At 42.5% G+C, this 26,881-nt stretch overlaps 1 protein-coding gene and 1 long non-coding RNA gene across 6 annotated transcripts in view; both read left to right on the top strand.

The window, feature by feature from the left end:
• Positions 1-26,881, top strand: part of LOC140588675 (polymeric immunoglobulin receptor-like) — a 233,436-nt gene that overhangs the window by 21,929 nt on the left and 184,626 nt on the right. For 4 of the 5 annotated variants that reach the window (XM_072710486.1, XM_072710485.1, XM_072710484.1 and 1 more), the window contains exons 3-7: positions 3,999-4,319; positions 4,946-5,257; positions 6,916-7,206; positions 11,175-11,495; positions 12,123-12,434. In XM_072710486.1, the coding sequence (XP_072566587.1) occupies positions 3,999-4,319; positions 4,946-5,257; positions 6,916-7,206; positions 11,175-11,495; positions 12,123-12,434 (1,557 nt within the window). The remainder of the gene's footprint in view (positions 1-3,998; positions 4,320-4,945; positions 5,258-6,915; positions 7,207-11,174; positions 11,496-12,122; positions 12,435-26,881) is intronic. The other variant, XM_072710487.1, reaches the window with a different exon arrangement.
• LOC140589007 (uncharacterized) lies at positions 16,312-19,000 on the top strand. Its single transcript, XR_011990187.1, has 3 exons — positions 16,312-16,380; positions 16,864-16,956; positions 17,870-19,000. It is a non-coding gene; the product is annotated as an uncharacterized lncRNA (long non-coding RNA).

Below are 26,881 nucleotides of genomic sequence, written 5' to 3'. Positions count from 1 at the left end.
CACTGCACAAGTCTACACTGTACACTGTACAGGCTGGCTGTCTCAGGGTCATCTGTGCCGACACCTCAGGACTGGTGTAAGAATCAGCTTTCTGGGTGTTTACAGTCCACGGATTTGGGATACTGCAGTGCATTCTGGGAGTCGTCTATCTCTCACAGTGAAACACCCAGCGAAGTTAGAAAAAGAACTTTGTGTTACTTGACATAATCACTGGTTCTTTGGTAACAGAGGAAGGAGTTTCATCATCACTTCCCTCCTTGCACAGGCATGGGAAGGAATCAACCCCATACCATGACAGACCCTGGCTTTTGGACTTGTATCTGGTAACAGTCTGGATGGTCCTTTTCCTCTTTGGTCCGCAGCACACGGTGTCCGATTCGTCTGACCACAATACACGTTTCCTCTGCACAATGGACCATCCCAGATGCCTCCGAGCCCAGAGAAGTTGACGGCGCTTCTGGACACTATTTATGTAGGGCTTCCTTTTGGCACAGTACAGTTTTAGCTGGCATTTCCTAATGTAACTACATACTGTAGTGCTTGAGAGTGACTTCCTGAAGTAGTTCTGAGCCCACGCAGTTATATCATTTATTGATGAATGACGGTTTTTAATGCAGTGTCGTCTGAGGGCTCGGAGATCACGGCCATTCAGTTTAGGCTTGCGCCCTTGGCCTTTGCGCACGGTAATTCCTCCAGATTCCCTGATTCTTTTCACTATGTTATGCACTGTAGAGGGAGGAATGCCCAAATCTCTTCCTATCTTTCTTTGAGAAACGTTTTTCTTCATCATTTCAAAGATTGCCTGCACTCTGCAGCAGCTTTGGGGAACTAGTTACCCTCTAGCTGGTAGAGACTGGGGGCAGCGTGGGGGCCTCACACCTCCAGCCTTGTGGTTTCAGTATCTGGCCCCCAGCCTCTGTGGGCAGTTTGCATGGTCTCCCTGTATCTATGCTGGATTCCTTTCAGTTCTCTGGTTTCCTCCCACAGTCCAAAGACACGTGGTTCAGGTGAATTGGTGCCTCTAAAAGTGCCCATAGTGACTGTGTGTCTGTCTTGTGCCCTGTGACAGACTGGCATCCTGTCCTGGGTGTTCCCCTGTCTTGTGCCCTGTGACAGACTGGCATCCTGTCCTGGGTGTTCCCCTGCCTTGTGCCCTGTGACAGACTGGCATCCTGTCCTGGCTGTTCCCCTGCCTTGTGCCCTGTGACAGACTGGCATCCTGTCCTGGCTGTTCCCCTGCCTTGTGCCCTGTGACAGACTGGCATCCTGTCCTGGCTGTTCCCCTGCCTTGTGCCCTGTGACAGACTGGCATCCTGTCTTGGCTGTTCCCCTGCCTTGTGCCCTGTGACAGACTGGCATCCTGTCCTGGCTGTTCCCCTGCCCTGTGCCCTGTGACAGACTGGCATCCTGTCCTAGCTGTTCCCCTGCCTTGTGCCCTGTGCTGCCTCAGATCAGGTTGAGGTACCCTGAGCATGGTACCGCCCCCAAGCACTGCTCCCCGGGCGCTGAATTCGCTGCCCCCTGCTATGTCACGAAAGTCACATATGGCTTAAATGCATAGGACACATTTCGTTGTTGCGCACTGTGTGCTGTGCTGTGCTGTGCTGTGTTAACAATGACCACTGATCACCAAATTCTAAAAAAGATCAGCTCCATGCTCCTTGTACTGTACTGACCCTGTACTGGATAAGCATGTGCAAGATGGCTGGCTGAGCTAAAATGCATTAAAATGATTTTTGTATGTCAAGTCTTGTGAAGTAATTTTTATTTAAATAGCACATTTAAGAACAATGTATGTTGTGGCAAAGTGCTATAGATAAAAAAATACTACAATTAAAGAATAAAATACATAAAAAACATTGGACTATGTTACATTTTACAAAAATAAAACCGCAGTAACCCAATCAGGATAAAAGCCTGAGTCTGTGTCTGCAGGTCTTTGGCTGTTGAGCTCAGCTGACAGAAACGCCCCTTCACAACAGCATTTATTTGTTTATTAAACTCAATGATGAATCAAAGATGACACCAACATTTTTACCATGTGACCGGAAGTTTTCTGAAAGAGGCCCTAATTGTTCTCTGAGATCATGAACAGACCGTGAGTGACCAAAACTCAGGACATCTGTCTTGTTTTCATTTATCTGGAGGAAAGTCATTGCCGTCCTGTTCTTAATATCCTCAAGACAGTTAGAAAGGGCCATCAGAGAGCAGCAGTCACCAGGTTTTAATGGCAGATAGAGCTGCGTATGACCAGCATAGCAATGATATTTTCCATTATAACGTTCGCAAATGGAGCCCAAAGGAAGCATGTATAGAGGGAATAGGAGAGGGCCTGTATCACAGCATTGGATATGTTTACAAGTAAGGCCATAGTACTGAAGGGGTGTGGCCATCCCACACAGTGACCAGCCCATTCATTCACCTCATCTGGGCCTTTTACTACTGATTTAAGATCCTGGTTTTCCTCTCAGACCCTAGAACACACTCCCAGGCTCAGGTTCCCAATCCCACATCCTGCTGTAGATCTTCCCAAGATCCAACACCTGTTTTGTTTTCCTGTGTCTTTTCTTGTTCTTATGCCAAAATTACAGTCCGTGTCTTTTACAACATCTTCATGGTTCTGCTAAACACACGTGACCCTAATCCAAGTATTATGTTAAGTTTTGTTTCATGTTAAAATGGTACTTAGTATAACATTAGACCTTTGAACTGTTTACCTGGGTAATAGAGCTATTGCTTTTAAAATAATATATGATTTTATATATATATGTGTGTTTATTTTATTCATCTAATAAGGGATAGCCAATCAGCAGCCAGAGCGAGGTCATGCAGGAGGAAGGTCAGGGAAGAGCGAGAGAGAGAGAGAGAGAGAAGTTGTGTGAGTGAGCAGGAGAGGTGGCCATAGAAACTAACTGAGAAGAGTATTTGGCGACTTGGTGTTTGTACAGGATTAACTACAGGATAGGTTAGTCACCCGTAATACTCCGTCCAGGCATGTCTGTGAAGATTCTCAGTCATCCAGGTGAAACTGTCTGGTGGTTGAGTTATGCCAACTGGACTTCTTTCTTGAAGTCCAAGAAAAAAAGAAGAAGAAAAGAACTGAGTAAAAGAACTGAACAAGAAAGAAGTCCAGTTGCCATGACTCAACCACCAGTCAGTCCAGGCAAGTGCTGAGTAAAGGGGCTGTGTCATGGTGAGCTGGCCAGACAACGGCACGGCGGTTTGGGTGTTCGGCCTTCGTCAAAAGGGAGACTCCCCGGACAGCACCTCAGCACGGGCCGGGGGGGGTTTTCCTTTTTGGTTTAGCTCCCCCAGAGTGAAGTAGCCAACGGTTTTTTTCAGGCTACAAGGCGCCCAACCAGCGGTACATGTTTCAATCCTTTTTTTGGGCCCTTTCTTGTTTAAGTACGTAAAATTTTGCCGGCTATCGGCTTAAGTTAATACAAACTGTTATTTATGTATTGTTTTTGCGAGCGATTTTTCCATTGGAAAAGGGACTGTAATTTAACTGACGTTTTGGTTGTTCATTTCATAAGTGAGTTTTTGATGTATGGAAAACCGCTTTTCCAGTTTAATTCTAAATTATTTTGTGTATATATTCTCAATACTATAGGTAAATAGTTTGTATGTTTTGCAGTACTATGGGTAAGTGTTTGGTTAGCATGTTTAGTACTTATTAATACTGTAGCTGTTTATGACTTTGAGGGTGATGTGACCCACTGTCCTCTAACGGTTTAATTAAAAAGGTGTATATTTAGTCTAAGCTTACAGGTAAGCCATCACATAAAATATCGTTTAGTAGCACATTCCTGAGGACCCATTTAATTAACATAGGGCCTTAATTTAATGTGCACAAAACATTTTAGTTAAAGGACTGAAGGCAGCACCTTCTGACGGTAGCGGAGACTAAGGGGGCGCTACACATACAAACCAAGCCGCATTACTTAGGGATGCTGTGATGTGGAAAATCTTTATTCAGTTGGTTATTTTCCTCACAGGTACTGACAGTGTGTCCACAGTGAGCTGGGTGTCTGCATGGAGAGGAGGATCTGTCACCATCCCATGTTTCTATGATGACAGATATAAAACTCATGTGAAATACTGGTGCAGAGGGTATTATAGGGATTCATGTACTTCCATAGTATACAGTGACTCTCCACAGGAGGGTAACGTGTCAATCAGAGATGATCCTGACCAGCAAGTCTTCACTGTGACCATCAACAATCTGACAGCTGGGGGCTCTGACATCTACTGCTGTGGTGTGAATATCAGTGGAGGTTCAGATGTTGGAGATTGGGTTCACCTGTCAGTCACTGATGGTAAGATGTCTGTACTGCAGACTGTAGCCAATGAGATGCACATTATGCAACATGTCACTCAGTCAGGAAGGAAGGACATTAACATGATTACTGAAGAAAAAAAAAAGAAAATATATCTTAAGATGTTATTTATATAGGACAGGTTCCGCATTGTATTCAATATGATAAATGAGACCTGGCAGAATTAAGTGTCAGTTTAAATGGGCTAATCAGAGGATTAAATATGATAAATCTGACAGCTATAAAGACTCTGACACCTACTCATGTGGTGTGGAGATCAGTGGAGCTTCAGATGTTGGAGATACAGTGTAGCAATCAATCCCTGATGGTATGATGCCCGTCATATAAATTTGTAGAAGTTAACATAAGTCAAACCTGAAAAAGAGGTCTTTGTATGCTAATTATGGAGCTAATTGATTGGTTAATCTTTTAATAAAGTGTTTTCCCAATACAGTGGTATTTTATAAAACCAACTTTTAATCAAAATAAGTATTAAAATTCTACTGAATGAATTTTAATTTTAAATCTAACCTACAGTGGACTGGGACCGACTCTATTAATTTGTTCATAATTGGTGTAAGGAATGAGAGTTAATCAGGCGGGTAACTTTCATACTATCCCTGCAGGTGTGTCCACAGTGGGAGACATGACTGTACAGAGAGGAGGATCTGTCACCATCCCATGTTTCTATGATGACAGATATAAAACTCATGTGAAATACTGGTGCAAAGGGTATCATGGGGATTCATGTACTCCCATAGTACACAGTGACTCTCCACAGGAGGGTAAAGTGTCAGTCAGAGATGATCCTGACCAGCAAGTCTTCACTGTGACCATCAACAGTCTGACAGCTGGGGACTCTGGTACCTACTTCTGTGGTGTGAATATCAGTGGAGGTTCAGATGTTGGAGATCAGGTTCACCTGTCAGTCACTGATGGTAAGATGTCTGTACTGCAGACTGTAGCCAATGAGATACACAGTATGTAACGTCATTCAGCTGGAAAGAAAGGACATTAACACAAATACTGAAGCAGATTTTAAATATTTAAAAACGTTATATAGAACAGGTTCCACATTTTAGTTTTATTCAGTATGATAACTGAGACTGGGGAGAAGTAGCAGTGAAAGTTTAAATGGGCTACTTCTGGGTGTTAAATATAAGTAATATGTTAAATGTCTGTGTTAGAAAAGCATGTTTTCACTGGTTCCTGTTTATAAATAAATGCATGTCAAGGTGCGGCATGGCAAAAGGAGCAAAAAGTTGACAATCCACTCGTGGGTGCAAGACAAAGGGGTTTAATAATGAAATAGAACACAGCATGGAAGGCCCAAAAAGAAAAGGAGCACGAGCGATCAAACGCAAACGAGGAAAACAAGAACTAGGAATAAACTAAAGCATACCATAAACACGACTAGGGAAGTACGATAACATAGGGAGCAGGACTATAGGCAGTGAAGCAAATAACAGGCAGTAACACAATGAACCGTCAAAGAACAGAACCAGAACAGGCACTAAAACACAGAGCTAACGAGACACAATGCAGGACAGGCGAGAATCATAACCAATTAACCAATCCCAGGACTCTGGGCAAACAGAACAGGTGTGGCATATTACAAACAAACAGCATTGGAGACTAGGGAAAATTAACTAACACTAAGGGTTAATTAAAACAAGGAGCAAAAGACAAGGAACCGACAGGAATACAAAAACAAGAAAGCACCGATAACAAATAACACTCGAGACAACAAAACAAATGAGGCTCGTTCTTAGCCAGCTTTCAGCACACTAGTGGGTTCTAACCCTAAATCACACGCTTAGCCCACTGAGCTACGCAGTGGTCTAAGGAGCAGGGAAAGCACATAGGGGCTGAACGGGGAGTCACATGGAGCAAGACAGGATGGCCAGCGACACCTGCTGGCTAAACAGGCAGGAGACACAAAAGGCAGGGTCGGATGGGTGCTGACCCTGACAATGCGGTTGAAACAGACTCTAATGATGAATGTTATAAAGGACCATGTTACCCCACCCAGAATGGGGAGACCTTGGTTAGCTTGTGGGACTCCAAAAGCAGCAGAATGCAAAGCTTTCAATTTACTGGTCGATCTACGTTCCTACCTTCATCCATGGTCATGAGCTGTGGGTAGTGACCAAAAAAATGAGCTTCCACTTCAGGGTGTCTGGGCTCAGCCTTAGAGAGCTCTGAGGAGCTCAGACGATTGGGAGGGGCTGAAAGTACAGCGTCTGCTCCTCAGCATCAAAAGGAGCCACTTCTGGTGGTTCGGGCATCTATCTAGGATGCCTTCTGGATGGCTCCCTGGGGAGGTGTTTTGGGCGTGTCCAACTGGGACGAGCCCCCAGGGCAGATCCAGGACACGCTAGAGAGATTATATCTCTCAGCTGGCCTGGGAACAGGGTGGAGCTGGAGGAGGTGGCTGGAGAGAGAGAGAGAGGTCTGGGCATCCCGACCCCGAATAAGCAGCAGAAAATGGATGGATGGATGGATATTTCTAAATACCTGGTTCATATTTATAAATATCTATTCATAAATATGTTATTATTATATCACAATGTTTGTTCCTAATCTGTGTGTTCAGGTTCCCCAGTGCTGTCAGTGGACAAACAGGAGGTGACGGGTGTGGAAGGAGACAGTGTCAGTGTACAGTGTCGCTATGGAAATAATACAAGACAGATAGTGTGGTGTAAGTTTGGGGGCTCCTGTGCAGCAGTGAATTCTCGGAGTTTGGATGGGAGGCCTGTCCTGATCAGGGATGACAGAGTAAATAGATTCTTCAGTGTGACAGTGGGGGCACTGGAAAGGAAGGACACTGGCTGGTACTGGTTTGATGATGGAAACCTGCAAATTCCAGTTCATATCACTGTCAAACGTAAGTAATGAAAAATCTGCCTGTGAATCATTTATGCTTCAACACGAATAGATAAATACTAAACAAATAAATGATGTCTTTACCAAGGTATTTCCCACAGGCACCAGGATGAATAAAACACTATAGAGTATGAATTTAAATAATATTAGCTGCATTTAATTTATTTTTAGTTAATCACTGGGAAATTCTTTAAACTTCCTTATTTGACAGCAATTTATTGGTATTACAGTTTACCTGCGGGTGGCATAGTGGCCCAGTAGGTGGCGATGTTCCGCCACACCTCCATGTTTAGGGGTTTGAATCTGGCTTCTGCTCTGTGTGTGTGGAGTTTGCATATTCTCCATGTTTTGCGCGGGTTTCCTCCCACAGTCCAAAGACACGCAGTCAGGCTAATTGGTGTCTCTAATAGAGAGAGTGTGTCTATGTGCCCTGTGACAGACTGGCATCCTGTCCTGGCTGTTCCCCTGCCTTGTGCCCTGTGACAGACTGGCATCCTGTCCTAGCTGTTCCCCTGCCTTGTGCCCTGTGACAGACTGGCATCCTGTCCTGGTTGTTCCCCTGCCCTGTGCCCTGTGACAGACTGGCATCCTGTCCTAGCTGTTCCCCTGCCTTGTGCCCTGTGCTGCCTCAGATCAGGTTGAGGTACCCTGAGCATGGTACCGCCCCCAAGCACTGCTCCCCGGGCGCTGAATTCGCTGCCCCCTGCTATGTCACGAAAGTCACATATGGGTTAAATGCAGAGGACACATTTCGTTGTTGCGCACTGTGTGCTGTGCTGTGGTGTGTTAACAATGACCACTGATCACCAAATTCTAAAAAAGATCAGCTCCATGCTCCTTGTACTGTACTGACCCTGTACTGGATAAGCATGTGCAAGATGGCTGGCTGAGCTAAAATGCATTAAAATGATTTTTGTATGTCAAGTCTTGTGAAGTAATTTTTATTTAAATAGCACATTTAAGAACAATGTATGTTGTGGCAAAGTGCTATAGATAAAAAAATACTACAATTAAAGAATAAAATACATAAAAAACATTGGACTATGTTACATTTTACAAAAATAAAACCGCAGTAACCCAATCAGGATAAAAGCCTGAGTATGTGTCTGCAGGTCCTTGGCTGTTGAGCTCAGCTGACAGAAACGCCCCTTCACAACAGCATTTATTTGTTTATTAAACTCAATGATGAATCAAAGATGACACCAACATTTTTACCATGTGACCGGAAGTTTTCTGAAAGAAGCCTTAATTGTTCTCTGAGATCATGAACAGACCGTGAGTGGCCAAAACTCATGACATCTGTCTTGTTTTCATTAATCTGGAGGAAAGTCATTGCCGTCCTGTTCTTAATATCCTCAAGACAGTCAGAAAGGGCCGTCAGAGAGCAGCAGTCACCAGGTTTTAATGGGAGATAGAGCTTCATATCACCGGCATAGCAATGATATTTTCCATTATAACGTTCGCAAATGGAGCCCAAAGGAAGCATGTATAGAGGGAATAGGAGAGGGCCTGTATCACAGCATTGGATATGTTTACAAGTAAGGCCATAGTACTGAAGGGGTGTGGCCATCCCACACAGTGACCAGCCCATTCATTCACCTCATCTGGGCCTTTTACTACTGATTTAAGGTCCTGGTTTTCCTCTCAGACCCTAGAACACACTCCCAGGCTCAGGTTCCCAATCCCACATCCTGCTGTAGATCTTCCCAAGATCCAACACCTGTTTTGTTTTCCTGTGTCTTTTCTTGTCCTTATGCCAAAATGACAGTCTGTGTCTTTTACATCTTCATGGTTCTGCTAAACACACGTGACCCTAATCCAAGTATTATGTTAAGTTTTGTTTCATGTTAAAATGGTACTTAGTATAACATTAGATCTTTGAACTGTTTACCTGGGTAATAGAGCTATTGTTTTTAAAATAATATATGATTTTATATATATATATGTGTTTATTTTATTCATCTAATAAGGGCCAATCAGCAGCCAGAGCGAGGTCATGCAGGAGGAAGGTCAGGGAAGAGCGAGAGAGAGAGAGAGAGAAGTTGTGTGAGTGAGCAGGAGAGGTGGCCATAGAAACTAACTGAGAAGAGTATTTGGCGACTTGGTGTTTGTACAGGATTAACTACAGGATAGGTTAGTCACCCGTAATATTCAGTCCAGGCATGTCTGTGAAGATTCTCAGTCATCCAGGTGAAACTGTCTGGTGGTTGAGTTATGCCAACTGGACTTCTTTCTTGAAGTCCAAGAAAAAAAGAAGAAGAAAAGAACTGAGTAAAAGAACTGAACAAGAAAGAAGTCCAGTTGCCATGACTCAACCACCAGTCAGTCCAGGCAAGTGCTGAGTAAAGGGGCTGTGTCATGGTGAGCTGGCCCAGCACACTGAATCAGTCAGCCCTTCCGATACATCCGCCACGGAGACAACGGCACGGCGGTTTGGGTGTTCGGCCTTCGTCAAAAGGGAGACTCCCCGGACAGCACCTCAGCACGGGCCGGGGGGGGGTTTTCCTTTTTGGTTTAGCTCCCCCAGAGTGAAGCAGCCAACGGTTTTTTTCAGGCTACAAGGCGCCCAACCAGCGGTACATGTTTCAATCCTTTTTTTGGGCCCTTTCTTAAGTACGTAAAATTTTGCCGGCTATCGGCTTAAGTTAATACAAACTTGTTTTTGTGAGCGATTTTTCCATTGGAAAAGGGACTGTAATTTAACTGACGTTTTGGTTGTTCATTTAATAAGTGAGTTTTTGATGTATGGAAAACCGCTTTTCCAGTTTAATTCTAAATTATTTTGTGTATATATTCTGAATACTGTAGGTAAATAGTTTGTATGTTTTGCAGTACTGTGGGTAAGTGTGTGGTTAGCATGTTTAGTACTTATTAATACTGTAGCTGTTTATGACTTTGAGGGTGATGTGGCCCACTGTCCTCTAACGGTTTAATTAAAAAGGTATATATTTAGTCTGAGCTTACAGGTAAGCCACCACATAAAATGGCGTTCAGTAACACATTCCTGAGGACCCATTTACACTGAACAAAAATATAAACTCAACACTCTTCTTTTTGCTCCCATTTTTCATGAGCTGAACTCAAACATAGGAAAATTTTTCTACATACACAAAAGACCCATTTCTCTGAAGTATTGTTCACAAATCTGTCTAAATCTGTGTTAGTGAGCACTTCTCCTTTGCCAAGATAATCCATCCCACCTCACAGGTGTGGCATATCAAGGTGCTGATTAGACAGCATCAATATTGCACGTGTGCCTTAGACTGCCCACAATAAAAGCCACTCTGAAATGTGCACAGTTTTGCTTTATGGGGGGGTGGCAGAAAACCAGTCAGTATCTGGTGTGGCCACCATTTGCCTCACGCAGGGCAACACATCTCCGTCGCATAGAGTTGATCAGGTTGTTGATTGTGGCCTGTGGAATGTTGGTCCACTCCTCTTCAATAGCTGTGCGAAGTTGCTGAATACTGGCAGGAACTGGAACACGCTGTCATATACGCCGATCCAGAGCATCCCAAACATGCTCAATGGGTGACATGTCTGGTGCGTATGCTGGCCATGCAAGAACTGGGATGTTTTCAGCTTCCAGGAAGTGTGTACAGATCCTTGCAATATGGGGCCGTGCGTTATCATGCTGCAACATAAGGTGATTTCTGCACCCTGTCTTGGCAAAGGAGAATATTTGAGAGAAATGGGTCTTTTGTGTATGTAGAAAAATTTTCTGATGTTTGAGTTCAGCTCATGAAAAATGGGAGCAAAAACAAGAGTGTTGGGTTTATATTTTTGTTCAGTGTAATTAACATAGGGCCTTAATTTAATGTGCACAAAACATTTTAGTTAAAGGACTGAAGGCAGCGCCTTCTGACGGTAGCGGAGACTAAGGGGGCGCTACACATACAAACCAAGCCGTATTTCTTAGGGATGCTGTGATGTGGAAAATCTTTATTCAGTTGGTTATTTTCCCTACAGATGCTGACAGTGTTTACACAGTGAGCAGGGTGTCTGCATGGAGAGGAGGATCTGTCACCATCCCATGTTTCTATGATGACATATTTAAAACTCATCTGAAATACTGGTGCAGAGGGAGACAATGGAGTTCATGTACTCCCATAGTACACAGTGACTCTCCACAGGAGGGTAAAGTGTCAATCAGAGATGATCCTGACCAGCAAGTCTTCACTGTGACCATCAACAGTCTGACAGCTGGGGACTCTGATAGGTACTGGTGTGGTGTGAATATCAGTGGAGGTTCAGATGTTGGAGATCAGGTTTACCTGTCAGTCACTGATGGTAAGATGTCTGTACTGCAGACTGTAGCCAATGAGATGCACAGTATGTAATATGTCATTCAGTCAGAAAGGAAGGACATTAACACGATTACTGAAGAAAAAAAAAAGAAAATATATCTTAAGATATTATTTATATAGGACAGGTTCCACATTGTATTCAATATGATAAATGAGACCTGGCAGAATTAAGTGTCAGTTTAAATGGGCTAATCAGAGGATTAAATATGATAAATCTGACAGCTATAAAGACTCTGACACCTACTCATGTGGTGTGGAGATCAGTGGAGCTTCAGATGTTGGAGATACAGTGTAGCAATCAATCCCTGATGGTATGATGCCCGTCATATAAATTTGTAGAAGTTAACATAAGTCAAACCTGAAAAAGAGGTCTTTGTATGCTAATTATGGAGCTAATTGATTGGTTAATCTTTTAATAAAGTGTTTTTCCCAATACAGTGGTACTTTATAAAACCAACTTTTAATCAAAATAAGTATTAAAATTCTACTGAATGAATTTTAATTTTAAATCTAACCTACAGTGGACTGAGACCGACTCTATTAATTTGTTCATAATTGGTGTAAGGAATGAGAGTTAATCAGCCTGGTAACTTGTATACTGTCCCTGCAGGTGTGTCCACAGTGGGCTTGGTGACTGTACAGAGAGGAGGATCTGTCACCATCCCATGTTTCTATGGTGATGGATATGAGACTCATGTGAAATACTGGTGCAGAGGGAGAGAATGGAGTTCATGTACTCCCATAGTACACAGTGACTCTCCACAGGAGGGTAAAGTGTCAATCAGAGATGATCCTGACCAGCGAGTCTTCACTGTGATCATCAACAATCTGACAGCTGGGGACAGTGATAGGTACTGGTGTGGTGTGAAGATCAGTGGAGGTTCAGATGTTGGAGATCGGGTTTACCTGTCAGTCAGTGATGGTAAGATGTCTGTACTGCAGACTGTAGCCATTGAGATGCACAGTATGTAACATGTCATTCAGTTAGAAAAGAAGGACGCAAACACAGAAAGAATAAAAATATTTAGGATTTTTTTTTTTATATTTAAAAAATTTATAGAAGATTCCAATTTTTACATTTGTTACATGTGTAACGTGTTCATATTTTATGTATAGTATATTTTATTTTGAACTGTGTAAAAATCACAATGTTTGTTCCTAATCTGTGTGTTCAGGTTCCCGGGTCTCAGTGGACATACAGGAGGTGACGGGTGTGGAAGGAGACAATGTCAGTGTTCAGTGTCGCTATACATATGATTATGGTCAGAGGATATGGTGTAAGATCAGGGGCTCCTGTGTATCAGAGGGATCTGTGAGTTTGGATGGGAGGCCTGTCCTGATCAGGGATGACAGAGAAAATAAAGTCTTCAGTGTGACAATGAGGGGACTGGAGAGGAAGGACACTGGCTGGTACTGGTGTGATGACAGAGGCCTGCAGATCCCAGTTCATATTACTGTCAAACGTAAGTAATGAAAAATCTGCCCGCGAATCATTTATGCTTCAACACAAATAGATAATTGCTAAAGAAATAAATTCTGTGTGTGCCAGGGTTTTTCCAACAGGCTCCAGGGTGAATAAAACACTATAGAGCATGAATTTATTAGCTGCCTGCTCTGTGTGTGTGGAGTTTGCATGTTCTCCACATGCTGTGTGGGTTTCCTCCCACAGTCCAAAGACACGCAGTCAGGCTAATTGGTGTCTCTAATAGAGAGAGTGTGTCTATGTGCCCTGTGACTGACTGGCATCCCGTCCAGGATGTACTCCATCCCTGTGCCCTGTCCTGCCTGGGATCGGCTCCAGGCCCCATATCCCTGACCAGGAGGAGGGGTTAGAAGATAGATGGGTTGATGGCTGTAGTTTTGTGTCTGTATGAATGGACTTGAAGATCTTTATGCACAGAACATGGTTTTAATACATTTTAAATTAACAATCTTTTCTCCTATTTCCGCTACTGTACATATTTGGTCCATGATGAAGGAGGAGGGAATAATGATAAACTGAGGTAAGCATTCAACAGCATTTACAGCAGTGTGGTGTCGAGCAAGCAGCATTTACCTGGTCACACTGTAATGGGAAACGTCCATTTTGTTTATGACAATAAAGATTGGATTTTTGATTTCATTTCACTTATAAAATACGTGAGATGGCATCCCTTCCACAGTGAGCCCCTGCTTTGTGCCCTGTGCTGCTGTGCTGCAGGCCTGTTTGGATTTTATAGAACAATGTAGCATTTTATGTAATAATCATAATAACATGCACAGTTAAATATCTTTAGCTATTTTCAACTTCTTTGTTAATGTCACCTGTTCCTCATGTGTAGCCTGTGAAGTAATTCAAATGTGGCTCTTATTTGTAGCTATAAAGCACAGAAGACTTTACTGTTCAGATCCACCCTCTTATTTGGTCCAGCTGGCTCTGTATGTAGGACTGGGCTTATTGGTGCTGCTGTTGATGGTTATAATTCTGTCAGAGTAGATTCACTGCATTGTTCTTCAGGTTTAAATGTGATACGTGTGACTGACAGACACACTGATGTATTATATGTCTGACAGGTGGGAGCAGGTTCTGGATGCTGCACTGAAAGCTGGGACTGGTGTGTTGAATCTGATTTGCACCATCATCGCCATTCAGCTGCACTGGAGCTCCTGTAGAAAGAGGGGATCCAATCAGAGAGAAGCAGAGGGAGGGGCCAATACAAAACAGGGGTCTTAGGGAATTCTGATTAAATATACAGGCTTATTAATACTGTTACTATAATAAACATACACTTGCTATTAGAATAAATAAATGCACAAACTGCAAGGCTTTCTCAGCAAGGTTATGCTGTGTTTGTATGAAATGCCTTTTTATATATCATTATTGTTTCAGTTTATGCTGTAGCCATTTATTTGTGCATGAATCTCTCATGGTCAGGGGAAGCTGGGGGGTGACCTTTGTAGAGCAGAATGAGTCAGACGAGCAGTAAAATAAATGGTTATGCTAACTGCAGTGAGGCCTCTCTCATGTGGCCCTGCTCAGTCTGTACAGTCACACCATGAAAGTCAGTTAAACACAGAGAGGTTGATCTGCAGTGTAGGATTGTCTGCTGGGAACCTGTACAGCCAGTGCTTTGTACCGCTGATGGCCTCTTCGTCACAAGCGCTTTACTGCCATCTGCTGGTCAATGTTTATCATTGGTTTATAAGTACAATTGAATCTTATTACATTGCATATTAATTCTTAAACAGATATTTTATGTATATTGGCTTTGTTTTGATTTAATAAATATTTTGATTGAATAAATATTTTTAAAATATTTAAAAATTAAATGTAAATGGTTTGTGGTGTCCAGGTCACACTGATTTTTCAGGGCCCACCAATCAGTGACCCTCTCACAGTGTGATGTAATGCACAAAATCAGGACCATCCACATTTCACTCAGCAGTAAAATACACCAGCTTGTCTCAGCTGATAGCAGTCCTTACTTATCAGATAAGGGAGAAAACACAATATATCAAAAGTAAAAAGAAAGATATCACAATCTTTCTGGTCAAAATCAACTGAAAATATCCCTGCAATAATAAATTGGATTTTGGGATAACACCCATTAAATGGGACCTATTGTGCTTTTCCCTTTCTATTAGTGTGTTATATGACTTCATGTGCATGTAAACAGTCTGTAATGTATTAAGGCCCAAGACACAAGCAAAAGAGAATAACTCGTACCACAGAAACCACTCTTCTCGAATCTGCCTAAAATGCCTTGTATTGCAATTCCAGCCCTTACTTCTGTGACATGATGAGGTCACCTCGTAACACAATCCTTATTGGCTGCGTACCTGCAAGGACCTGTCTACAGACTGCCCAATGGATCCTTTTCTTACTTCCGTATTTCTCTACCGGAACTCAACAGTGACTTGCAGTGCAGTTTCCTGTTATCATAGCGGCATATATGAAAAATTGAAGTTTTTACAGTGTCCCAGGCTGTTCTTGCTGTACTCAAAAACAGCCCTACCTCTCTTTTCATTCGTTCCCAGTTGACACAACCATGAGGAAAAAATGGATACAGGTGATCAGAAGAGAGGAAGGGCTGAATTTTGCACTTTTGTCTGCAGTAGACATTTCACCCCTGAAGATTTTATTAAATGCTGTACCGTCAGTTGACACGTTTAAGGTGAGCATTGGTCAGCAAACTTATCATCATTGGGCCAATTATCTTTCATCATGCTGTCCTCACTGGTCCATCTGGATAAGCAGGGAAAAGGTCAAGTCCACTGTCTCCCTCAAATTCGAGAGATATTGCGCTAACGTTAGAGGCATGCTGGACTGCACAGAGATCGCCCTGGAGACATTCTCCAAATAAAAGAAGAGGACGACATTGAGAGGGCTGATCGGAGTTACTCCCAATGGTTTGGTGACATTTACCTCACCTCTGTACACAGGTTACATCTCCGCATCATTCCACCTTTTAAACATTCCTCTCAATTCAGCAAGGAGGAAACTGCACAAGCCCAAGCCACTGCCCACCTCAGAGTTACAGTATAGTGGGGAGAGTAATAGCTAGAATGAAGTCCTTTCACATCTAGGACTCCCCTGTGCCTATCTAACCTTGATAGGTCTTTAATTCCAAACTCACCTGAGTTCTTGGTCTGTCCCATCTTTAGAAGCCACTTGTATAGGCCAGAGGTGGTGGAACAGTCAGCAAATGGAGCTGTGAATAGTATGCAGTCTGGTTCTATGTGGTTGCAGAACCCTTTACCGGCTGTGCAGCTGCAACCCAACCCAACCCAGCTGAGATCATGTGGAATTCCAGGGTGAAGTCTGTGGCCGTCCGGTGTCCCTGTCGGAGATTGAGGAGGCCAACTCTGAGGCTTCTGCCTACCGCCAGGTGGTCAAACACAGCACCAAACGTTTGTTGAAAGGTGGCGCTGGAGTCCAGCACCTTTTCTTATTTCCCCAGTGTTAGATTCTGTTTCCTTGTTTCTGACAGTTTTAGTTTCCCTGTGATCTCCCAGTTTCCTTGAGTTAATAATTAGTTTCAGCTGTTGCCTGTTTTTTTGCATCAGTCCTTGTGTGTTCTCCCTGATTGGTTAATTGTTTCATGTCTCACTGCTGATTTAGTTCAGTTCCCCAGAGGGTCATTGTGATGTTGATGTTGTTGCTATTGCTGATGTTCTTGCTGCCTGTGGTTTCAGCTATTTTTGATTCCCTGCCTGTTCTCCGTGTAGCTAGTTTCCCTTTGTTGATCATTTTGTTCTGTAAGTTACTTTATACCCTTTTTAGTTTTGATGCCTCATGGTTCTTTTTGTTTTGTAGTGTTCCCTGTGTTCTCTGTTCTCTTAATAATCCCTTGTTTCCCTGCGAGCCACAGGTGGATCGTCAACCTCCTTTCCCTGCCTGCTTGATGGCCCGCCCCCACGCCAGAAACTGCCGAGACCATGACAAAGGGACAATCGCACGGCAGGTTGGTAGTGTCCCAAGTCCCATATTTCTTCAGATTGACAGTAGCAACACTAATACTAATAATAATTGTTCTGATACCAATGTATTTTGTTACAGTTATGTCACAGGTGTCAAACTCAAGGCCCGCGGGCCACATCCAGCCCAGGGCACAATTATAGCGGGCTCAAGCAAAAATGTCTGTGTATCAGAACTGGCCCGCTGTTATATAGCACGCACATCACTGGCACTACAAATCCCAGATTGCACAGCGGTAGCTGGTGCCTCGGCACGTCAATCAAGGCCTCCAAGCCAGATCCCCCTCCCACCTCATGATTTCGCTTTTCCATCACACCAGGTGCTGAAAGTACCAAAAGTTCCATACTTCAAGGTGCCGGTTTTCCATTGACGTTCTAGCACTGAATGGCATCACAATGCATGGCGGGGTATTTTGTACTGAATGCAAAAATCGACTGTAGTACATTAGAGGGCTGGATGATGTGCGATTTTAATAGCAACATCGCATGTTATGCACATGCAGTTCTAGTCAGCTAGATTAAGATCAGGCTTTTTTCAGTTGTGTATGGACATTATATTGCAGGGAGTTAAATTTAGCTAAAACATTCTTACCAAATTAAAAATTGCCAGCTTTACATTTTTAATGATTATTTCTTTTCAGGACTATCTAGTGTATGTTTAAAAATTTACCTGCATGTGTCCTTAACAATCTGCACCCCCCCCCCCCCCCCCCCGACTCCTCCCACCTATGCAAAAATAATCGCTGGCCACAAACTTTTCTCGTTCATTTCATTAATGTCATCTTTATTTGTATGTATTTTTTTTACAATTGCACCAGCTCTCATCGCCCACAAACGTCGAGTCTTGTCTTCCTTTCATCTTCTTTCTCTCTTTCTTTCAACCAATGTTGACATCACCAGCCTCCTAATCCCACCACCGGCGTTGGGTCGTCCAGTGTCCTGAGGATGGGTCTCCAAGCTGGTCTGGGCCTCCGCTGGCCGCTTTCCCGCCTACTGATCTCTCCTGCTCTGGGCTGGACCGGCTGGCAGAACCTGCTTCTTCTAATGCATGACACCAGATCAGTGTTCTCTCCTACTCATACAGACTAAAGGGGAAAAAAGACAAACAAACTCTATCCTAGACAGGGGTAGCAGTTCGGTGTGGTCTGCCATGGGGGGGCGCTGTCCTGGGGGCTCCACTGCCTCTTCCTTTGCTCTGCTCACGGTGCACGGCGGCCCAACCTGCGTTGACCAAACAACAACCTTCCCCCCATCAATCTTCCTTTTGCTCCCACCTCTCCTCTCTTCCATCTCTACCACCTGATGTGTTGCTTTTATCTTCCCCAACACACAGAAAGACACAAACACACACATGCCGACCCTTAAGGGGGAAGTACTGTACGCAGCCTCAATAGTCTACACATGTTCACCACATCACAATGCCTAATCATTGTATTATTCATATTATTTAGTTGATTTTATTATTCTTCTATTTTTCCTTTCTTCTGTTCTGTCTTTCCTTCTGTATTTCCCAGAAAAAAAGAGCTTATAAGACACATATCCATACATCAAGACAGGGCCTGTGGTTATTTGTCTGGTGTTGCCATGTAATCATTTGCTAATTTATTTGATATGTGACTTGACCTTAATTTATACAAAATAACTATAAGTATGTGAGGTGTTTACATTGTATTTTATTTTAATAATTGTCGTATTATTGTTAATAGTGCTAATATCTTTTCTTATTTTTTGTTTTCTTCCCCCCAGAGTTTCCATGCTATCTGATATTTGTGCTATTCCTTATATTGTAGTATGTTTGATATTTTTGTTTGCAGCTAAATAGAAGAAAAAAAAAACTTGATGAGGCCCCATAAGAAACTAACCCAACCCTAACCTTTATGCCTAGTTCTAAGCCCAGTCCCACACCAGCCCAGTCTAATTTCAAAACTTACTCTAAATATAATGGCAAACCAAACCCTAATTCTTGCTGTCACCTTACTACACATTATCTATAATAAACACCATTACCACATCCCTAATGCCAACTGTTGGCCAAACTCCACTATAATAAAACCAAAAAATTGTCAGCCAAAACTGTCACGTCTTGCGCATCATTTCATTTCCTGCAGCTTCCCAGCTCATGCCATCCTCGAGTGCTCTGGAGAGGGAAAACTTTACCTTCCAGGGTTTTTATAATTTTGGTTGTGGTTGGGTTCCATGCACAGCGCTGGCCAAATCTCACTGTCCCAAATAGGAGCCTGAGGAGATTATAATTTTGAGAGAAGATTCGTTATTCTCTTAGTCTGATTTGCTCTGAGTCTCTGACTCTGACTGAATCTGGCTCCAGAAGAGAGGATAGGATGACAAGGTGTTGGACGCTTCAGACTACAAGATCAGCAAAGTGGCTTGATGCGGTACAGTTTGCGGCCTCTTGGCTCGCGGGACACGGCTGAGCTCACGGCTTCCTAGCTCGTGGGACGTGGCTCAGCTCGCTGCCTCCCAGCTCGCTGCCTCCCAGCTCGCGCCACGCGGCTCAGCTCGCGGCATCCCGGCTCACGCAACGCGGCTCAGCTCGCGGCCTCCTAGCTCGTGCCACGCGGCTCTCCTCATGGCCTCCCAGCTAACGCCATCCTCCAGTGCTCTGGTGAGGGAAAACTTTACCTTCCATGGTTTTTATTATTTTGGTTGTGGTTGGGTTCCATGCACAGCGCTGGCCAAATCTCACTGTCCCAAATAGGAGACTGAGGAGTTTATTATTTCGAGGGAAGATTCGTTATTCTCTTAGACTGACTTGCTCTGAGTCTCTGATTCTGACTCAATCTGGCTCCAGAAGAGAGGATAGGATGACAAGGTGTTGGACGCTTCAGACTACAAGTTCAGCAAAGTGGCTCGATGCGGTACAGTTTGCGGCCTCTTGCCTCGCGGGACACGGCTCAGCTCATGGCTTCCTAGCTCGTGGGACGTGGCTCAGCTCGCTGCCTCCTAGCTCACGGGACACGGCTCAGCTCATGGCATCACAGCTCTTGGGACGCGGCTCAGCTCGTGGCCTTTCAGCTCACGGCTTGCTAGCTCACGACACGCGGCTTAGTCCATGGCCTCCAAGTTCTCGCCACGCGGCTCAGCTCGCGGCCTCCTAGCTCGTGCCACGTGGCTCTCCTCATGGCCTCCCAGCTCACGCCATCATCTAGTGCACTGGTGAGGGAAAACTTTACCTTCCATGGTTTTTATTATTTTGGTTGTGGTTGGGTTCCATGCACAGCGCTGGCCAAATCTCACTGTACCAAAAAGGAGCCTGAGGAGTTTATTATTTCGAGGGAAGATTCGTTATTCACTTAGTCTGACTTGCTCTGAGTCTCTGATTCTGACTGAATCTGGCTCCAGAAGAGATGATAGGATGACAAGGTGTTGGACGCTTCAGACTACAAGTTCAGCAAAGTGGCTCGATGCGGTACAGTTTGCGGCCTCTTGGCTCGCGGGACACGGCTGAGCTCACGGCTTCCTAACTCGTGGGACGTGGCTCAGCTCGCTGCCTCCTAGCTCACGGGACGCGGCTCAGCTCGTGGCATCACAGCTCACGGGACGCGGCTCAGATCGCGGCCTCCTAGCTTTTACTTTTTAAAACGTTTTATGTATTCATTTTGCGAATCAGTTTTGAAATCTAATATGAACGTGGCTTTTATTTTACAAAACCAAAGCTGTAAAAATCTTGCAAGCTTTTTATCAAAGGAGATTTTGTTAATGTAACATGAAGTTTTTTGTTTTTTTTCCAAAGTTGCACAAGTGTTTTAAAATGTATCATGTATACGTGTGTTTTATTTTTCTAACTTTTACAAAAATGTCTGTCTACATTTATCAAATGAGTTTTAAAATGTAACATGACCGGGTGTTTTATTATTCAAAACAAAAGTTATACATATCTTTTGTTATATGTATTCAGTACGATCGTGTTTTTAAAATGTACTAATTTTGCGGGGTGGTGGGAATAAAGCGTATTTAAAGGGGTACCTCTCGTGGACTCTACCAATCTTTACCAGCTTTTGAACCCTGAGCCACACGGGGACTGGGGGTTTTAGCTGTGAGACTCGACACCTATGCATTATAGATCCTCATGTCAGCTATGGTCCCCATGTACCCAGTGTAGGGTCAGGTCCAGAGAACGACCCGCCAACATTTTGCGTATCAACGAATCTGTAACCATTATTTCAATTCATTATATGCTGAGTTTTATGCAATTGTTTTTGGCTGAAGCATAAAAAAACTAACTACGAGTGCACCTGGTTATTAGCATTTAAGTTATAACAGTAGGAGCTAGTAAACTGCATTTAGCAGATAGACTGGGAAATACGGAGGACAGAATGACGCGGACGGAACGCACCATGACTTTCTTACTCCAAGAAGCTGCCAAGTTATCTGCGAAGTGCGAAGATTTGTAATGGAGAATGAGACGCAATAACATACGAATACATGGCATCCCAGAAGGAGCGGAAAAGAGCAACGCCATAGGCTTCATAACGGAGCTCATTAAATTAAAGATCCAAATCACAGACAACTTGGACATGCGTATCGAGAGAGCACACCGCTCCCTGGGAGCTAAGCCCTGCAGGTACAGCGCGGCGCCTCCGAGAGCTATCATATCGTTTTTTGGACTACAAAGGGAAAGAACACGTTATAAGGGAGGCATTGAAACAAAAAAATCACATACGAGGGAAAGACTGTCTACTTTAATGAAGACTACACAACGGAGGTTCAAAAGAAGAGAAAAGAAGTGAGGGACGTCATCAAAAAATTAAAGGAGAAAAACGTGAAAGCACAGTCACCCTACCCAGCCTGACTTAAGGTGTTCCTGGACTCCGGGACAAAGACATTTGCTACACTAACGGAAGCAGCGACTAAGTTAAAGGACATGGGAATTAATATTGATATTAAGGAGGACGAGGGGGAGAAGCTGCGCCGAGCAATGACACAGAGGAACACAGTGGCAGGACGCAGAGGGAGGCGGAGACAACCTGGTGCCACAGATCGAGGTAGACCTGAGTGCCCGCATTGAATAAACTCATCAACGGTAGTTATAGTAAAAATACCAAAGACGACAGGGTTACAGAGTAATATGAACGTATGGGTATGTACATGTCTGCCTGTTTTAATACAGTTGAATAGAAGAGAGGCTAGTTTCACACTACTTGATTAGCAAAGTGAAATATTGTTTTTTTTTTGAGAGTGAATATTTAAAAGTAAGGGGTTAGACAACCTTAGACAACTATTTAGAAGTTGTTGCAGCACTTAGTGCTTTTGCTTGAGAGAGAAAAGGCCACAACTCTCTGATGGTGGAATGTTTGGAAGACATGTTTTTCTTCATGTTCTAGTTGCTGTATAATAGTTCTGAATGTAATGGAGATGTTATGTTACAGTTTTTGTAAGACATTTCTTAAACGAATAGCTAAAGTAATAACTACTGAGGCAAAGGGGATAATTTTGATGGGGGGAGATTTCAATACAATACAAAATGGTAGATTAGACAGATCTCCAACAGACTTAAGACCAAGCACAGGAAAATCTAGAGTATTGAATATTATTACTAAAGGGCTTGGCCTCACAGATGCTCGGAGGGATAAAAATCCAAAGATGAGGGATTATACATTCTATTCAAACCCCCATGGTAGTTATTCGAGGATTGATCATTTCTATGCAGCGCAACAACATATGCACAGAGTACTGGACTGCGGTATAGAGAATATAACGATTAGTGATCATGCACCTATTACACAAGCATCCTTTCTTTCGATACTGGAGAATGAATGTGTCGATTCTGGCTAGTGAAAGTGTGGTAAAAGAAATAAAACAATTTAAAAGAATACTTCCAAATAAATGATAATGGAGAAGTATCACCATCAATATTGTGGGAAGCAGGGAAAGTAGTGATTCACGGGAAAATTATAGAAATATCATCTAGGCTGAAAAGAGCTAGACTAAAAAAGCAAAAGGAACTAGAGAAGAAGATTGAGGAATTAGAGTGGGAACATAAAAGAACAGCAGATAGTTCAATATTTGGTGAGGTAAAAATTGCTAGAGATCAACTGAATGATCTCTTAACAGTTAAAGCCATTACGATTCACAAAGCAGAGATACTATCAAATGGATGACAGGGCCAGTCACCTTCTGGCATTCCAACTTAGAAAAGCTCAAACTAATAGAATAGTCTCAAAAATAACACATCCCACATCAAAACAAATACTGACACAACCTAAAGAAATAGCAGAAGCATTTGCATCTTATTATAAAAAACTTATTGTCAGGGATCTGGGCGGCTCGGGAACGGGAACGAGGCATGATGCACAAAGAAAGGGCGGACGACCCACTTGCGGCTCCAGCAAACAAAACAGGGTTTTAATCAAAACAGAAAACACTATAACAATGAAACCAAAAGGACCACGAGGGGTCAAAACTAAAACAGGGAGGAATTAACTAAACTAAATAACACACAAGGAAAACTAACTAGCACGACACTAAGGTAAAACCAGAGACAAGACAAGACTAGACAAGGGCATAGATGACGTAGACAAACCATAGATGAGCGTAGACCTCAGAGACACGAGCTTAGACATGAGACGCGACGCGATGAACCAGCGGGGAACAGAACAAAGGCAGGAACTAAAATACTACGGGGGTAATGACTAACACAGGGCAGGTGAGACTGATTAACAAGGACTAGGGAAACAAGACACAGGTGAAACCAATTAACTCAGACACTAACCATCAGGGAAACTAAACACTAACCAAGGAAGCATATAACAACACACGGAAGGTACATAGGTAATAACATAAGGCAGGGGAACAAGAAACAAAACCAAAACCAATTACAAAGCAAACACCAGGAATAATTAAGCATAAAGGAAAACACCAGGGAGCTAAATACAAAAACAGAGGCGGCGGGATTCGAACTCACAACAAGAGTGAACTCAGGACAGAGGGGCAAACAGACAGCACATGCTTAATACATTGAGCCACGAGATCAGACAAGAGACAGGGGAGAAACAAGGACTGACGTATGGATGGGATGACCAGCACCACCTACTGGTCAAACGGGGAAGGGGCACGGAAGGACCACAGCGGGGGGCTGACCCTGACACTTATATGACGACTGAAAATAAATTTAATGATAGGGAAACACAAAATTTTCTTAACCTAAAGTTACCAACATTGCTAGAAGAAGAGGCATCTGAATTGATTAAACCAATCTCTTTGCAGGACATACAGGATACAATAAAAACTCTTAAAAATAATAAATCACCTGGAACAGATGGGTTTCCAGGAGAGTTTTATAAAGGTTTCAGGGAGGAAATAACACCAGTGTTACATAAGGTATTTAACTACGCACTGGAGACCCACCTAAATCATGGTCTGAAGCCATAATATCAGTTTTGCATAAAGAGGGAAAAGATCCATTTTTTTGTGAAGCATATAGGCCTGTGAGTTAACTTGGCAATGATCTGAAAATCATTACAAGCATACTGGCAAAAAGAATGCAGAAATACCTTGCTAAAGTAATTAAAACAGATCAAACTGGGTTAATCCCTGGATGGCAGGGAGCCAATAACATCAGGAGAATATTAAATATAATTACAAGTACAAAACACAAACTTGAGCCCTCTATGATGCTTAGTTTGGATGCCCAGAAGGCTTTTGACAGAGTAAAATGGAGATTTCTATATTAGGCATTGTCAGCCTTTGGATTTCCACAAAATTTTATAAAGTGGGTAAAAACTATTTACAAGGATCCTACTGTAAATCACAGATAAGCGTTAACGGGTGTTGTTTAGATTTCTTCTTGCTTAGAAGAGGAGTTAGGCAAGGAGAGTGTTTGAGCCCCCTGTTGTTCATTATAAGTATTGAACCATTGGCCGAATCGATAAGAAAAAATAATCTAATTCAGGGAATAAGGGATGGTGGAGGAATAGAACATAAAATATCATTGTTTGCAGACGATCTGTTAGTAATCATGAGTAAACCATCCCAATCAGTATCAGCTCTGATGGATAGTCCTAAAGAATATGGAGGAATCTCAGGCTATCTGACTAACGAAAGTAAATCAGTGGCCATGATGATTTCAGGGAAGTGCCCAGAGGAGCTGAAAGAAAAAGCAGACTTTAAATGGACAGACAAAGAGTTTAGATACTTGGGTGTTACCATTACTCCAAATATCCCATGTACAGCTATTTGGTGCAAACTATGAAAAGTTGATAGATGAAATTAAGAGGGATCTAAAAAGATGGGAGATTCTACCCTTGACTCTCATTAGGAGGATAGAAACAATTAGAATGAATGTATTGCCAAGACTGCTGTTCCTATTCCAGTCACTTCCGTTTAAGGTTCCCAGCTCCACATTTAAAATGCTAGATAAAAGTATATCAAAGTTTTTATGGCAAAACAAAAAAGCAAGAATTAAATATAAAACACTCATCTCCCCCAAAAATAAAGGTGGATTAAACTTGCCAGATCTAAGGAACTATTATTGGGCAGCTCAACTTAGAGCTCTTATAGTGTGGATTACTGAAGAGAAGGATACGATCTGGGCGGAAATGGAGCAAAGGTCCTGCCCAAATGTACCCTTACAAACACTGCCCTTCTTGACAAAAACAGTACAAAGAAAGCTTAAGCTTCAAAATGATTTGATTAAAGAGACAATGAAGACATGGTCAACAATACAAAATAAACTAAACAAATCAAGTTCCGGGAACAAAGCTTTGAAAATTGCTAAAAATCTAGACTTTATTCCTTGTACTATAGACATAGGCTTTGAGAGATGGGCAAATAAAGGGTTAATATTTCTAGCACAAATGTTTAAGGGCTCCACTCTGAAATCATTTGAACAACTTAAACAGGAATTTAACTTGCCAACTAATGATTTTTATAAATACCTGCAATTAAGGCACTATCTCCAGAACGATAATGAGAAGGAAAAAATATTCAAGGAACCGACCAAAGTTGAAGAATTGTTTATATCATTTACAAAGGGCGAAACAAAAAAGAGAATAATTTCAAAAATATTTAAGGCACTACAATATGAAACAAGTACTAATAATATGGAGGCTAAAGAAAAATGGGAGCTGGAAGCAAATGTTACCATAACTGATAGTGACTGGGAAGAAAATTTCAGGTCAGGACATAAATTAACCAAAGCCCAACTTGGAGAGAGTTTGATTGGAAGGTGAAAATGCGTTACTTTAATACTCCATCAATCACCTCAAAATATAATAAGTCATCTAATTTATGTTGGAGGAAAGATATAAAAATATCTAAAGATATAAAGAGAGTACTGGGTATCGAGCTACACCTGGATCTAAACCTGTATATATTGGGGATATTGCCTGATGATCACATAAATAAGGACAATAAATATTTGCTCAGAGTTTTGCTCTTGATAGCAAGAAAAGCAATCACAGCCTCTTTGCTAAAGCCACAACCGCCCAAAATCATGCAATGGAGAGACAGAGTTAAAAAGCTCTATATTATGGAAAAAACTACAGCAAGACTGCAACTGAAACTGGAAAAATTTGAGTATAGATGGAATTCAATAAAACAATTGATTAATGAGCCCTAAACACCTCTTTCAGTTTGTTTTGTTTTGTTTTTGTTGTTGTGCCCATGGTACTGTAATATGAGCGGTTGGTTGTTTATAAGCTCTCTCTATAATTATAAGAACCTGATTTGGATAAATAAGGGTACTAATGCTACTTTGGACCGTTGAGTTAAATAATGTGATCTATTAATATGGTTACAACCTACCAAGGGAAGATATAACATTAGGAAAGTAGGTGAATCTGATGTCTGGGGAGGACCAATGGGTGGGGGCAACTCAATGTTTATTGTCATGTTGGATTTTCTATGTGTGAAATAAATAAAAAGTAAAAAAAAAAGAAAACTTTAAAGAATAAA

The sequence above is a fragment of the Paramormyrops kingsleyae genome, chromosome 4, assembly GCF_048594095.1.
Source record: "Paramormyrops kingsleyae isolate MSU_618 chromosome 4, PKINGS_0.4, whole genome shotgun sequence".
In the NCBI taxonomy this organism is placed as follows: domain Eukaryota; kingdom Metazoa; phylum Chordata; class Actinopteri; order Osteoglossiformes; family Mormyridae; genus Paramormyrops; species Paramormyrops kingsleyae.
Note: the sequence above shows the minus strand (reverse complement) of the source record. Positions and strands in the feature narration are given on the sequence as shown.